The following is a 16,127-nucleotide window of genomic DNA, read 5'->3' as shown; positions in this document are numbered from 1 at the left end:
AGTTAGTATGAATTACGTTCAATTTCCGCATCACTTATTTTAACGGAGAATGAATCTACATGATTCGAGATCCAATTTTTTGATAATCAGCTGACCCCTACAAATTGTATTTGAGAACCGTAACTTAACATTAATACATGGTATGTCTGTTTGTTTGTTTTGAATTTCGCGCAAAGCTATACGAGGGCTATCAGCTATAATATTCCATCATTGTGCAGTAGAAAACTAGAGGCAAGGCAGTTAGTCATTACCACCTACCGCCAAGTCTTGAGCTACACTTTTATCAACGAATAGTGAGATTGAACATCAGATAATCACGCCCTCATGGTTGAAAGGACAAAGATGTTTGGTGTAACAGGGTCTCAAATTCGCGACCCTCAGATTACGAGTCGAGCGCTCTAATCACCTAACCTCATGCTATGTTACTATCTATTTGACGGTTTATAATGTTAAAAATGGGGTTTCAGAACCTACAATGGGCAGTGCACGGTTAGCCATTGCACAGCTTTGCGCTTCACAACAAACAAGCAAGTTAAATCATCAGTTCCATAATTTGCTGTTCTGTCAGAGGAAGGTAGGAATAAGAGAGATAGTTTTAACCTCTCACCTCAAAATTTAGTATCATTGCATCACTAATCTTCATTTCTCATGTTGTTATTGTTGCTTTAGCGAACGTCTACATAACGAGTTAGTTGTGCTTCGTAAATTGTAAAGAATCGAACCACAAAGTTTAGTGTTGGGAGTTCTGTAAAGTTACGACTGACCCACTAAATTATGGCTTTCGCCATCAACTTAATCGGTTGACAGCAATTAAAATGTATGTCTTCAAGTCGCTAAGACAGAAAAGTTTAAATTTAAAAAAAATTAAGGTTTAATACTTTGCAAACAGCAGAAACGATTTATTATACTTCACCTAAAATTATCATTAGATTAAATGAATGGGTAAATACTACAACCCAACCTCATCTTCTTAACTAAATGAAATAAATATATTTTACGAAATCAAGCTTGACCAACAAAGAGGCAGAAAAGTGCAGTCGAGGCAGTCAAACGTCTGTAAATTCCTTTGTAGGCCAACCAAAATGAAGATCTTTCATGAAGTGAATTCGTAGTGTATTCATAGGATAATCATTGGTGAAAATCAGTTAGATTAACAACATTTAATATATGGAAAAACCAGTGCGTTTTGGTAACGCTACTTTCCAACAATGGCCTTTATGTCATGTTGCTTAGCCACAAAAGCATAACATAATACTTTTGATACTCTGTGTACTAAAAGTATAAAATGAAATGTATAGAGAACAAAACTGGAAATATATTGTTGATTTCTTAATTTAAAATCTCTGTTGATTAAATACGTTTGTTTTCCATTTCAAATATTAGTGATATCACTGAAAATAGTTTAATTCAGAAACAATTTAAGTTCAAAATTTAATCGATATTTTTACTTTCATAAATTGTATGCACTCGGCTCTAGGTTAGATGGTCCTACACTAACTCTTTACTTTTGGCTTATTATACCAACACGTACTACACTTATAAGGTTTCTCGGCACCCATCACTAAAATCGTAATTGGCAGACAGTAATCGAACTAATCTATCTGAATGAATGAATTTTGACTTCTATGATCCTATTATTTCGATAAATAAAGCGTGTTGTGATTATATAGCTTTTATAAAAGTTAGAGTTTTCTTACTTGTTGCTCAGAATTAGTATGGTTAACCAATTTTCCAGTATTCTTATAACGGTTGAAATGAAGTATTGCACGCTGAGTTAAGTATTTTAAACTTAGAGTTACGAATGGTATTAGGTGGTATATTTGAGACATGTTATGTTTATACAGAATTTACGGAAACAAATATGGCATCTTACTTTGTTATTATAATTATCTTTAAACTTTATCTAGCTACACTACACAGTTAGTAACAAATTAATTCTGATATCATTCTTGCATCCAAACAATCAATATTATGATATTTAGAAATATTTAACGGTAACCCACAATCTTTTAATATACGTTTGTTTTTAAGGATGTTCGAACTCGCGATTTCGCTTTCTTTAATCGACTAAGCAACCAAATGTTTAGTAAATCATGCGTGCAGTTTACTTTGTTGATTAGTAAAGACAAGACTCTTGAGTTTTAACATACACCTTATAAAGCTTAGAATCAGCTCAGTATCTGTGGTGACGGTATGGCAATCGGATCTCACTGGTTGATGTGGTTAATCAGCCTATACAATCGCATAATAATAATACTTAATTAGTTACTAATATTTTTATTACTAGATAGTAATTATTAGCCAATTTTTATCCTATGTTTTGATTGCTAATCTGTTGTCATCTTCGTATTAGTCCTAAAAAGGCTTATTTCTGTGTTAACAGAAACCTGGATTCGATTCTGGGTTTTCTTTACAAAAGTCTTGTGCGTTATTCACTTGATTAGGGATTGGAATCCTCATTCACAAGGTTTGCTGTAAATGGTGTTTTTCTTCTCCACTGGGTCTTTATGTAATTTGGTTGTACTAATTCCGAGACCGTAGCTGGCTGCAGAGATTAAATATGCCAATCTTTAGCTAGATACGCAGAAAATATATCACAATTACATAAGTGAAACATCCCTTCATGTTAAGATCTAACCCCTCCTAGTAGAATATAGAGGCAACTACGACAACCACGGAAGACAAAATTAACTGTTTTGAAGAATTCAACCTCCTCACCAATACACCAACTCTTGAAATACTACAAAAGCTTGTAAATGATAGAGTTACCAAGCAACACACAAAATTGAAAATCTCCACAATAATAGGACTAGAAGTTGTTTATGTGAATACGATGTTTTTCAAATGAAAGAAAAATACTATTTACAATAAAAAGCTAAACTATAAACTCGTCTCTATAAGCAATATTTAGCTTTTAGCTGGATTTTTAACCTGTTACGAATTAAAATTCCGTCCTGGGGGAATTGTCATCATTTTTATGCGTTTGTGCCAATAAAGATGAAATCCAGCACCCGATCCTATGTACCATATACTTATGGAAGGGATTTAAATATGGTTTAATACGTGTTATGTATGTTTTAGGCTTCAATGTGAAATATATTAAACTAATGGTCCTTTTTAAGAACGGTGCTTGCGATTCATATCTTTGGTTCAAAGCAAATTTCCAGCTATTCGACAATGGAAAGCTGCCATAGCTTAGAAATTAAACAATATGCCACACCCTCTTCTAAAGAAGTGCAGTCGGAAAAACTCAAAAAGCATAATGTTTAGGACAAGATCGGACTCTGAAACCACACTTCAAAGCAATTTAGAACAACGCTCTTATCTATACGATGAAAGCTATTGTTATGGAAAAGAACACTCCAACTAAAAAATGTCATTGTGATAAAAAAATACAAATATTGTTGAACACGTGTTATTTATACATTATTTTTTTTAAATTAAAACACAATTAGTATTTGCCAAGAAAACTTGATTATTCCAAAAATGGAGTATTGCGGTAGCCCGAGGCCCGGAATGGCCAGATGGTACAGGCACTCGACTCATAATCCGAGGGTTGCGGGTTTGAGTTCCCGTCACACCAAACATGCTCACCCTCTCATCTGTGAGGACATTATAATATGATGGTCAATCCCACTATTCATTGGGAAAAGAGTAGCCCAAGAGTTGGCGGTGGATGGTGATGACTAGCTGCCTTCCCTCTAGTCTTGCACTATTAAATTAGGGATGGCTAGCGCAGATAGCCCTCGTGTAGCCTTTCGTGAAATTTAACAACAAACAAACAATATGTGCCCAAAAGTGTGATTTAGACTATGACAAGAGGATTGTATAAGGTAAAATAAAAAGTCATATAGCTGGGCAAGTTGTCGTTATCAAACTTCAAAATGGCGGTGAACATCATTTTAATTAGTTATAAATGCAGAGGAATGATTTATCTTTATAGTTAATTTGAATAAGGTTTTCTATATTTTATTCAATATTAAACATATAAATCGAAATAAAATAATAAATAAAACACTGATTACAAATGGTATTATTCATAGCAAGTATAAACTTTTTGTTTATTATACAGCTATGATTAGCTTTTATCTTAATACAGAATAAGAGATCTAGTCATTTCCATACAAGCGAAGGACATCAGTCAATAAGGATGCTCTCTCCAACATGCCAATGTAGCCAGCTGCTGTTTGACGACCCTGTATAACCTAACTCTCCATTGTTCCATGGAAAGTGAAAGCACACCAGATCATGATAGAACCTCCTCCACTGTATTGTGTAGAAAATGTCTCCCGTGGGATATCCTTACCGTGCCAGTAACGTTGAAAGCCATCTGGATTATACAGGTTAAATTTTTTCTCATCTGAGAACAAAACCTTCGTCAACTTTTCTACGTCTCATGTTTGGTGCTTCTCAGCAAAATTTAACAGAGCTGTTTCGTGGTGTGGAAGAAAGCGTGGCCTTTGAAGACGTTTACGGTTTTTAAAGCCATTCTTTCATAGATGCTCTCTTATTGTTCTTGAGCTGCATTCTCCGTCCGTAACCATATGAAAGTGGTTCGACGTTCGGGTGATGTTTTGCCGGATAACCCGTCGAATTCTCCTTCTCAACGCCGGCGAAATTTTCTTGAGCCGACCACTTGAAATTCTCGTTCCCTATCCCTCAGGGTCTTTTAAGGAATTTGCAACAACAGTTTTACTACGCCCAATCTCACCAGCGATGGCACGTTGAGAGAGACCTTGTTTTGCAGCTCGACAATTCTGCCACGTTCAAATTCTGTCAACTTTTTAGCCTTTGCCATGTTTCTACCAAATTTAACACAGGGGATGTCAGTGGGAGATGTTAACAACGCTAATGCTTAAACATTCTAAAAACATGACTAAATTTCGTTATTAACGCTTCGTTTCAGTATGGTCTTAAACATTTGACCAGCTAGTATTTAGGCTAATTTAATAGTGTTGACATTTTCCCTATTAAATGCTAAAAAAGTTATTTTTTTCCTTTTCTTATTTTCATCTTTCGAAGCTCTACTCAAATAAGTAGTTGGATCTAACAATACAAAATGCATATTTTCTCTTTATGTTCATTGGCCTTAAGATTTTGGCCAGCAGTGTATATCACACACTGTATTTATGTAATTATGTTTTGCATTATACTGTAACAATTATGTTACTTGTATTTGAACCAAATAATATTAGAGGTAGTAATCAACTTTTATTGAAAAAATATTAGAAAAAATATAAATACTACTTCTGTTTGTTTGCAGTGAATTGCAGAAATACTAGATATTCCAGTGTCATCAGTTAACAAAAGGTATAATTTAAGCGTGTTTGCTGTATAAAGATCAATATATGCGTGATAATACGTACAATTCTCAGAATAGTAAAGCTAGGATAGTGTAAGCGTACAGAAAGGTAACTGGCATCCTATTTTACATCAAGTGTAAGAAATTTGGCAAATTTATGTATCATATGAAATGTTATCAGCCTTACACCTTGAAAGATCACGAAACCACTTACAACGCTTTCCGCGAAACAGAACATACATTCAGATCTTCGCGATCTATTACACCTGTAAATGCGGGTTTGTGCAACATTTGTTACAAGACTAATGATAAGAAGAAAGTAAATTGGGATGCCTATATGAAATAAACAGCTCAAAAGGTTATTGGACGCAGCAAGGAATTTTCAAAATGAGGTTTTCCGTAGAGTGTGTTATTTCGAGGACACCAACAGCGTTGTATATGCATGTTGCTTATAACCATCAAAATATTGCCGTTTTCGATCAAAAACTGAGATTAACTGTAAAGAAAAGTTTCATTTGTGAGTTAATAAGTAATTCAAAATGGATCTACTATGATTACCTATCAGATGTCGTAATTACAACGTGATATATATTGGATTAAGAATCTTTTATCGTGAACAAAAGTATCTCAACTATTTTACATCATTCAAAACAAGCTATTCTTCGTGAAAAAATATCTTCATACAGGAAGAAAACTAATAACAAAACGTAAATTATACAATCAAGTCTGTGGTAACTGTTTAAGATTATAAAGATATCATTATAATTATTGGAATCAATGCTAATCATGGTTATATAAGTTTCAAGGATATCATAATTACTGGAATCAATACTAATCATGGCCATATTAGTAAGTTTCAAAAATGTTATTATTATCTAAATGTGACAGAGATAGAGAATGAAAAGAAATAAGCATACATTTTTAAACTTTTGTGAAAAATGTCTTAATGATAATGAAATGTGTGTCGTATCTCTTGGACATAATTTTGTTCAGACCCCGAAAAGAGTACCCTACACTGACATCATTGCTTCCACTGAAGAAGTCACTAATACATTAGATTGTTTTTAGAATCTCACGCAAAGCTACATGAGGGCTCTCTGCGCTAGCCGTCCCTAATTTAAGCAGTGTAAGACTAGAAGGAAGACAGTTAGTCATCACCACCCACTTCCAACTCTTGGGCTTCTCGTTTACCAACGAATAGTGGGATTGGCCGACACATTATAATGCCTCAAAGGCTGAAAAGGCGAGCATGTTTGGTGTTACGGGAATTTGAACCCGTGACCCTCAAATTACGAGTCGAGTACCTTAACCATTTGGCCATGCCGGGCCCACTATTACATTAGATCTCACACCTGCTAATGAATTGGGCTTCCAAGTTCGAGAAGCCCTAAAATCATCTACGATTAAAATTCGAAGCAACTATAAAAGAGGCCAAGTTATCAGTAATTTAAAGAAATACAGATATGCTTTTATAGTATACGTACCGATAAGCCCTCTTAAACTAAGGTGACTATGAGCAAAAGAGAAAAAGTGTTAAGGTTGCAATTTATCGAAGACTATTATCGGATCCAACCAAACGAATAGAAAAAAAATAAAGGCTAAATAAAGAAAGTCGAAACACAACAAATAAAACTGAAATAAACATGACACTGTACACAAGATTACACTGCACAACAAAGTTTTTACTTCTTGAACACTGTTAGGTGTTATTTATAGATTTTGATTACTGATCACAAAAATCACATCCAAATTTGCCCATCACGTACCATTTAATTGAAATTTTCAGTTTTGCTACAATGGAAAAACGATATCAGGGCAACTGGAATCCGTCAATACTTGCTGACAACTGATGCACCGGACATTGAAAACAAATTAAAATCAAGAGCAAAACACTTTTAATTATGTTGAACTTAATAGCGTATTAGAAACATAATCGCAATTAAATACGTTATTGCCGGTAAACAGTTAACTATCTATTTCTCAGAGTTCCTACGTGATGAAGCAAAACCAAAACTATATTTGTGTATACCCACCAGGTACCTGTCAAAATCAGCAAAAACGTTTTAGGAAGCAAAACTTTTCAAAACAATTGTGTGTTGTGCAGTGATTATCTGTATACCATTCCGTCTTCCTACAGCTTTATAGTTTGTCAACGATACGTAAACTTAAATGTACCAATGTGATCTATTGTATCTTACGGATGTTAACGTACTTACAAAACAGACACGTTTATTTCTAACGTGCTAAAGCCTCTAACAACAGATCCGGCTTATTTAATTAGAAACTCACAAGAATTTTTAACCACATTTCTAATTAAGTAATATAAAAAAACGATATTATGGCTAACCTCAACGTTGTTGCACTTTTCACCCAATTAACTGCTAAAGATACCACGAAAATAACATACAAACGATTAAGTGACAACATCTCACTTTCAACAAGAACCTTCATTAGCTTCCAGAACATTATGATTTTGCTGGATATCTATCTCGCTGCAAACTATTTCCACTGAAATGGCCAAATTTTACTATATGTTAAACTATACTTCAATAAGTTTACTTTTATCGTCTATATCAGCAAAAAAATATTCATGTAGCATTTGAAAAATACATATACGAGGTTGATGAAGAGCTCGAAACCTTTCACGCTCATCAGAACAACTATTTTGACGGCATAAACTTTTCCATGGGACATGAAGTCTATAACGCTCTTCCATTCATAGATATTTTGAGAATACGACCTCAGATAAGCTGAACACCACCATTTATCAAAAGAGGGCTCAAATAAATATACGAATGTTTACTCATGCCAAAACTGTCGAAACTGGGATTTTTTTTTTTTAAACACTAAAATCCAGATCTACAATTATATGCTATGTTCGTCATTATCGATGAAGAACTGAAAATTATTGAGAGGATTTACAGGAATAATGAAATAAAACGATTTAACGTATGTTATATAGTTCATCTTCCATATGTCTCTGTCAATGTTGCTATAAAATCCGCATTTAGAAACATCGCTCTCCGGAAATCTTGGTTTTTATCTTGGATATAAACAGTAACGAGTTAAATTTTGATATTTTATTAACTATAGACTTGAAAAAAATTATTATCATAATCTAACTCTTTTTTAAAAAAAATTAAGAAGCCAGAAATGCTCTCCAGTAACATCCAGTTCTTCAATATGTGTATATATATATATATATGACGTTATCTGAACAAAAGAGATACGCTACTTAGAACGCAAGCCGGACACATTGTTAAAACATAGATGTTTGTTATTGCATACAGTATTAAAATCTATACAGAAACTGTTTTTAGTGTCATTAGGTAATGAAATATCTCAAAAGGTTTTCCTAAGATCTCATCTGGCTGTTGTTCACTCACTGATATAGACTTCTAGCACATTTGCATAGTCATTCTTCAAAACACAATGAATGTCAGAATGGTTTGTTAAAACTCTATCAATAACGATTAAACACTATGTATATAAATAAAATCTGAAAAGATTATTAATGCAAGAGTCGTGTTTAAAACCTTTCTCTGAAATAAAATCACCATCGGCCTGTCGAAGTATACGAATAGAAAAGCTATTTACTCGTCAGGTACCACTAAGCCTATTCAAGTATTCGATACATTTACTGATAGAAAAACTTGTGGATGATTGAAAATAAATGAACAATGTTGGTTAAATGAACAAATAATATAGAATAATTGATACCGTTATAAAATTAATACACTAACTACATGGCAGTTCAAAACAGCACATACTTGTATATTATATATAAGTTCCATGTTATTAATGTTTGATTTAAATTGGAATTTAATATCAGTTAAAATTAGACTAAAATAAGAGTTTAAGATAAAATAAAATAACTCAACTTTGATCTATACTTAATGGAAATTCTAAATATGAAAAGATGTGTCAACTATTATTAGGATTTAGTTTAAAATAATTGTTATGAGAGTTAAAAACCTTCATACGTTATGGTGACATTTCAAATGATGGTGTGGAATGGTCAATGAACATAAAACATTTAATGACCGACCAACATTAATTAATTTGCCGATATCCTCGCTGTTAACGATACTTAATAAGTAAACTAATTACGTACACCAGAGGAGTTTAGACTACTTTAATTGATTTAAACCAAGTTATGATCGACGTACTAAACATAAAAAACTGCACCATGATTAGCAATTACATGTACTTAAATTTAAAATACAAGAAAACTAACTCAAAATATTTGTATTACTAGGCTAAACTAAGAGATGTGAAAATAGCTATATACATTGTAGAGTTGTATATTTGGGAAATTTTCAATTAAATACCGGCAATTTTAGTTGAATTATTTTAATGTACATGGCTCTTGCTTGTATGTTTATTGTACACTTTTCAGATTGTCAAAACTAAGTGTAAACATAAAAAAAGACTTAAAGAATTTCTTCAAGCTTATTTAATTTTATTTTTTGAAATAGTATTAATATTTTAGTTCTACGATCCTCCTTTGGAAATATCTTTACTTAATTTTTAGTGTTAACGTTACTTCCAGTGACACCAATACGCATCCACATGGCTCGCTTAAAACTTCTGTTTTGATCAATCAGTGTGTAAAATTACAGTTAAAAATAAATAAATAAATCACGAAGTAATTCCTTCTGAGGTTCGTTACTGAAGAAAAAAATGTCTCACCTTGATAGTTATTTGATACGTGATTTACTTCCGTCTGAAATTCTGAAGAAGATTGATTATGAAGTACTTGGAATCCTTCTTGTGAGTAGGACCTGAGGGACCCTACTGATGATCGGTTGAACGCCCCAGAATAAAAAAATCCATGAATTTTAGAAATGGAACTACAACGATCTATAGAAGGGTTAGATTGCATGAGGGATGAGGAACAGTATAGTGGTTCAACTGAAGAGAGACCAGTGTCAGATAAAGTTGAATTAATTCCTGTGAAAATGTCCGAATCGTCAGTAATAACAACAGCAGGAGGTGAACGTAGCTTTGTTACAGATCTTAAAGATTGAATCTTAGGATGAGTGTGAACAGATTCTTCTCCAATCACCATGGTTAAGTCTTTTTTTAATTTTTTCACTCACTATCACAAAAAATTATTTAAAAACATTAACATCTGTTTCGTCTGATCCTTCCAGAAGTTGGGATATGTTTCCTTGTATTGTTCTAGACAACAACAAAAAATTACAAATTATAAGCACGAAAATTTACATAAATAACTCGTCAGACAAAATGCTTGCTTTTATAACTTTTTCAAAAATTATATCATTTCTTTTCTGAAATAAATACATGATGTTATTCAACAAACAACGTATGTTTTTATTTTTATTCTTACACTTAACAACCTTCTAGATGCTTAAAATATCAAATTATATCAACATTGAATGCATAATGACTGAAACAATTATATGTTTGGGTTATCATCTGTATGAAAATTGAACTAATTTCCATTTGATTTGAAAAAACAACAACATTTTCGTTGTTTAGGTTCAGTTTTATTAAGTAGACACGTTCTAAATATTAATCGAAAGCTCTGCATTTCAACAAAAATGTTTAAAAGTGCAGAATTTTGTATATCTATATTTTGTATATTTTATAAAAAAATGATTTCCAAAAGTTAAAAGCACACCATACACTAATATAATGTGATAAAATTTTCTACAATATTTACTTTTATGACTATAGCTGTAACTATATACTTTACAATTATTCGTTCGAACTTTTTCTACATTATTATCAGCCTATCCTGAACATCAAGCATATTTACTGTTAAATAGTAAAACCTCTTAATATCCTTTAATTATAATATATATTAAAACTGTTTCATTATATACATATTAATTTATTTTTTGCATATAATATAATCAAACTTTTTCTGTTGTATAACAGAAATAAAGATAGAAATATATAGAAGTATTCTTCGACTTTCAAATCATGGAGCACATTTTAATGTTTAGTCTTTTATTTAGTCTAATTGATATTGTCCATAATATCTCTTAATTTTATTTTGCACGCTCTTAAAGTGCTAATCAAATAACACCTTACACAAACAAAAGGTAGAGAATATTTTCAAGAAATTCTATATTTTAAATCTATAAATCCTATTGGTTGTGCAATACTCAGCGAAAGCTAATGTATTTTTATAAACTTATGACAATATAGTGCTCGTGGATTTTATAAGGCAACTTACTGGAGCGAACAACTGAGGATAATGATGAAATAAAAAGTTGAAATCTAAGACTGACTTACATTTCTTAAAGTTTTGTGCTTAGCAAACGGTGTCACACACCTCCATTTATTTCTAAGTCTCTTGTCCTTCCAAATGATGCGCTCGATATTTTCTTTCACTAACCAGCGTTGTAGCTATAGAAAGGCAAAATATGTTATCGTTCGCTCCACGATCTCGTTGTCAATACTCTGTATCTATTGACTGATACGTAAAACACGGTAAAAAAACGCTAAAGAAAGATCAAATAAGGTTCAAACTTCCTCTGCTATAAAGGAAAAGTACTGCCTGAATTAAGCACCTCACCTATTCAATGAGCACATAATTGCGTTTCTTGTACCAGCTTTATTTCCTCGTAGCATTACCCAAGCTCTAAGGATTGTGGCTACGAGCTGTATCTGTTGAAGCACATGCGCATGCGCCAGTGATACTGGTTCTTGTTCATAAGAAAATGTTACTTTTGATGTATAATACAACACACAAATACTTCTTTAAAATTACACCAAAAGTATATTAAAATAAGAAGGTATTATATTTAAATTTTAAACTATCTTAAAGAGTATTTGTTGTTTTACCTTATAAAACAAAGATTTTATTAGTTTCACAGTCGCTTCTACACAAACATTTCTTACAGATTTCTCATACAAGAAAAGTACAGGTGACGTAGTTGTCGTTTGAATGATAAACATATAATGTAATGATGTCTCACTTTCCATTAAGTTGAAATTTTGAGACTTACAGACAAATTTTGTTTTAACTATGGCACTTTACTTAACTACTATTGATAATATAATCTGACTTGCACTTTGCAGTGTAAGCTTAGTACAAGATGAGTACATTGGGATGGGCGGCAACTACTTGTTGCAGAAAAAAAAAAAAAAAAAAACCAGTATAGAAGACGACGTTTCGAAAGTTCTCCGTCTTTTTTCTTCAGAAGAAGTACTTTCAAAACGCCGTCCTCTACACTTGTATTCTTGTTGTTGTTTGCAACAGGTCGTTGCCGTCCATTCCGGTATATTCATCATGAATATTAGGCCTAAACAATACATTGAAGAGTACGAGAGATATGTAACATGCGTCTTTATATATATATATTATTACCCTCCCACGATGGCTCAGGAATAATATTAAAGTTCTATGATGTTAAAACTTGAGATTTGATTCTTACAGCAAACACAGCGCACATAGACCGTTGTGTACTAATCGCTTAAAAGAAAAGCAAACGTATTATTGTCATTAGGCCTATGTTGAAAAAAGTATTTACGCAAAGACTGTGTTTTATCAGTTATTGTCTGCCTTGTCAACCATATCAAAAACGCTGGTTTGCTTGCACTGCCAATCTACATATCGCAGATTTCAAACATGATCACCAAAGATATCTTTCAATACTAGATAAAGCACAACTTTTGATTCGCCAAGCCGTCGTCCGCCATATTGTGAATATATGTCAAAACTTTTATATGTATTGAATATTGAATTAACGTACATAGCATAGAAATTTAACTTCAACAAACTAGAAAAGTAGAATTATAAATTAATTTCTGTCCTATTCTCAAAATAATTTATTTTGTTCTATAACCAATTATGAATGAAATTTCCTTCCAAATACAACGTTGTGTGTTAAATACATGATGCGTTTTTAGCCAGGGGTGTTGATGCTCATTGCTTTTAACCTGTTCAGTTATACTGTTATACATAATATACTGGATGGAATTAAATATCCAGTCAATGATTCAGAGAAATATTATTCTTATTTCTTAATACCAAAATAACAACATGTGTTTTACAATATATTTCTTTGCATGCATTTAAGTACAATTATTTGTTATACATTAAGAATGTAACAAAATCGATAGGTCATGATTTATATGCTTATTTGGAGAATGGGGATAAATCCTTTTACACAAAGATATTTAATCATTCAGATATCGCTTTTATTTTCTTATGTTAGCAAATACATTTTAGACTACATTTATTTATATATGTATGTCAACACAGTTATTTGTGAAAGAGTTTTAAAACATTTCTGTGAGTTTTCTTTGAAAATGATAAATTTTAATGATCCTGCCATTCAGTCATATATTATGTACCTGGAGAACGAGAAACGATTGGTATTTATTACTTTAGACCCAGTTATTGATTTGAAACAAAAATACTCGGCATATGCAAAAATGCTTCGAAGATCCCATCTTTTATTCGTAAACAAACACAATGGCGTCGGAGGTGGAACAACTCAAAGAATGTTTCAAAAGACATCTGTTGCTAGTGTGTGAAATTCGCAATAGAAACAGACAGAAAACTCATAAAAAACACATTGTAGTCCTGCCAGTGTGTGGAACTTGTAAAGCAAAAGGGAATAAAATCCCCCAAATCCATTTAACTTATAAGGTATCAGACTTGTGTTTGTCAAACACTGTGTAGTCTAAATTTAATATCTGTTTCTCATTACCAAGTTTCGTTAATGTACAATCTGATTTTGAGAGCTAAGAAATATTTTTTCTTTAATACAAGAAGTTAAAATTAGTTGTCCTTGTTTCTGTTCACTGTTGTCTTGCTTCTATATTCTTCATTATTTCATTCTTTAAATCTCTAATCTAGAATATTTTCGAATCCCAAATTGACCATGATCGTCATTTCAGCAATGGGAACGTTGTAATGTGATGGTCAACCTCACTTTTCGTTGTTAAAGAATAGTCCAAGAGTTAACGGTGTTTATTGTTAACTATCTGCTTTCTCTCTAGTCTATCACTTCTAAATTAATGTCGGCTAAATCTAAATAGCTCTCGATTAGCTTTGTGTGAATTCAACAGACATCCATGACTTCAATGTATGCATGTATTAGAGTTTGAATAGTTCTCAAAATGTGTCACAGATGATTTTGATAAAAAGTTTTCTTATGAAATATTTTCCATGATTAACGTGAAAAGCGTCTGTATTGTTCGTAGAACTGTAGGCCGCATAAGTTGGCAATTTGCTTGAATAAAAAATACATAGTGAGATGGTCGATATCAAAGTTTTACTCATACCAAAATAGCGAATGCATACGTCACTAGTTTCAGAGTCAAACAATTTACAGCGCCAACAAACCACGATCTAGTATTATAAGATATCTGTAATTATTAACCAACAAGTGAAATAAAGTTCAGTTCATGGTATAATTTTTACTTATTATACTTTACACAGTAAAACCTGTCGAAACCGAAAACTGCACAAGGCGGAAACCTGTACAAGAAGGAAATATCAAAATTTGTCTTAAGATTTCGCTTATAAAAGGCCCTCTATCAGGCGGAACCTGCGTAACGCGGAAGGAAAACTATCTTTCACCTACCTCATCTATCAATAAGTAGGATTAGAGCCTGAGTGAGGCGGAAAAATGTTTTTGATTAAATATTAATTTCTTATTTAATTAACAATTTCTTTAAATATCAATAAATTATTGTTTTATTAATAATTTGTTTAAATATTAATAAATTTTCTGACATTTTGTTTCATTAAGTATTGGTTAAATATATTATGTTCTTTTTTCTGCCGTCATTATTTTTGCAGTTAAATTAGATTCACAATTTGTAGTAATATACTTGTCTTTCGAGTGCAAAATTCTACTCTTTAAGTAATTCTCACAAAAAATAAATTCCTATTATTCCCTAATTTTAAAATTTAGGGAAAATTTACTTAATACCCTTATTTATAAAAAACAACACTAAATACCCTCATTTTTTAAAAAAGTTGTTTGTTATGACGATTCTAGTGAAATACAAATAGATGCAGTTTGAGTTTGTTTGTTTTGGAATTTCGCACAAAGCTTGAATGCAGTGTAAGACTAGAGGGAAGGCAGCTAGTCAGAACTTATTCCGTCACATTATACACCCCACGGCTGGGAGGGCGAGCATGCGGAAGTCGCACGCCTTACGCGCTCGGCCATGCCGGGCCATTGATGCAGATTATTCTGTGAATGCGGAAAGTTTTGTGGCCGTTGAGAAGAATGTTTTAACACAAACTGATGAAATTGATTTAAAATATATAATAGAATCGCAAGATGGTAACAGTATGAGAGATTCAGAAGATGAACAAAATGTAAAAAATAGTGAGGAAATAAAAATTCCTACTTCATCGCAAGTGTTAAGTTATATCAACGCTATCAATTTGTATGCAAAAATGAAGGGGTAAAATGAACTTCATGAAAAGGCCGTAGAATTGGCGTTCTCTTTTAACCGCATGAGTAAGCTCATTAAAAAAAACGAAACAGTTGAAATTTGACACTGTCTTCAAATAAATTTGATTGAGATTTTGTGTACTTATGTATATTTTGATTTTTGTTCTTATTCTAATAAATACAGCAAAAACAGTATAATCACTTTATTCACAAACATCTTACTTCCCTTGAGTCAAGCAAGTATAAGGTTTCGCTAAAAAAATATATATAATTAAAGAAATGCATGTTCACTGTCTAAGCCGGAAAATCTCCTTAAGCCGAAAATTTTACTCGGTCCCGTACGATTCCGCTTTAGACAGGTTTTATTGTATAATGAAGAAATTTCAGTATCAAATATCATGCATTTTCAGTAACTGGCAAACTGCTAT

At 32.3% G+C, this 16,127-nt stretch overlaps 1 protein-coding gene across 3 annotated transcripts in view; it reads right to left on the bottom strand.

The window, feature by feature from the left end:
* The window catches only part of LOC143252817 (solute carrier family 35 member F3-like), a 33,635-nt gene extending 21,705 nt beyond the window's left edge, over positions 1–11,930 (bottom strand). For 2 of the 3 annotated variants that reach the window (XM_076505551.1, XM_076505554.1), the window contains exons 1-2: positions 11,570–11,846; positions 9,995–10,486 (exon numbers count right to left, since the gene is read on the bottom strand). In XM_076505551.1, coding sequence (XP_076361666.1) covers positions 9,995–10,373 — 379 coding nt within the window. In that variant the 5' untranslated portion in view covers positions 10,374–10,486; positions 11,570–11,846. The other variant, XM_076505552.1, reaches the window with a different exon arrangement.
* Between the last annotated feature and the right edge of the window lie 4,197 nt (positions 11,931–16,127).

The sequence above is a fragment of the Tachypleus tridentatus genome, chromosome 6 (assembly GCF_004210375.1).
Source record: "Tachypleus tridentatus isolate NWPU-2018 chromosome 6, ASM421037v1, whole genome shotgun sequence".
Classification (NCBI taxonomy): Eukaryota; Metazoa; Arthropoda; class Merostomata; order Xiphosura; family Limulidae; genus Tachypleus; species Tachypleus tridentatus.
Note: the sequence above shows the minus strand (reverse complement) of the source record. Positions and strands in the feature narration are given on the sequence as shown.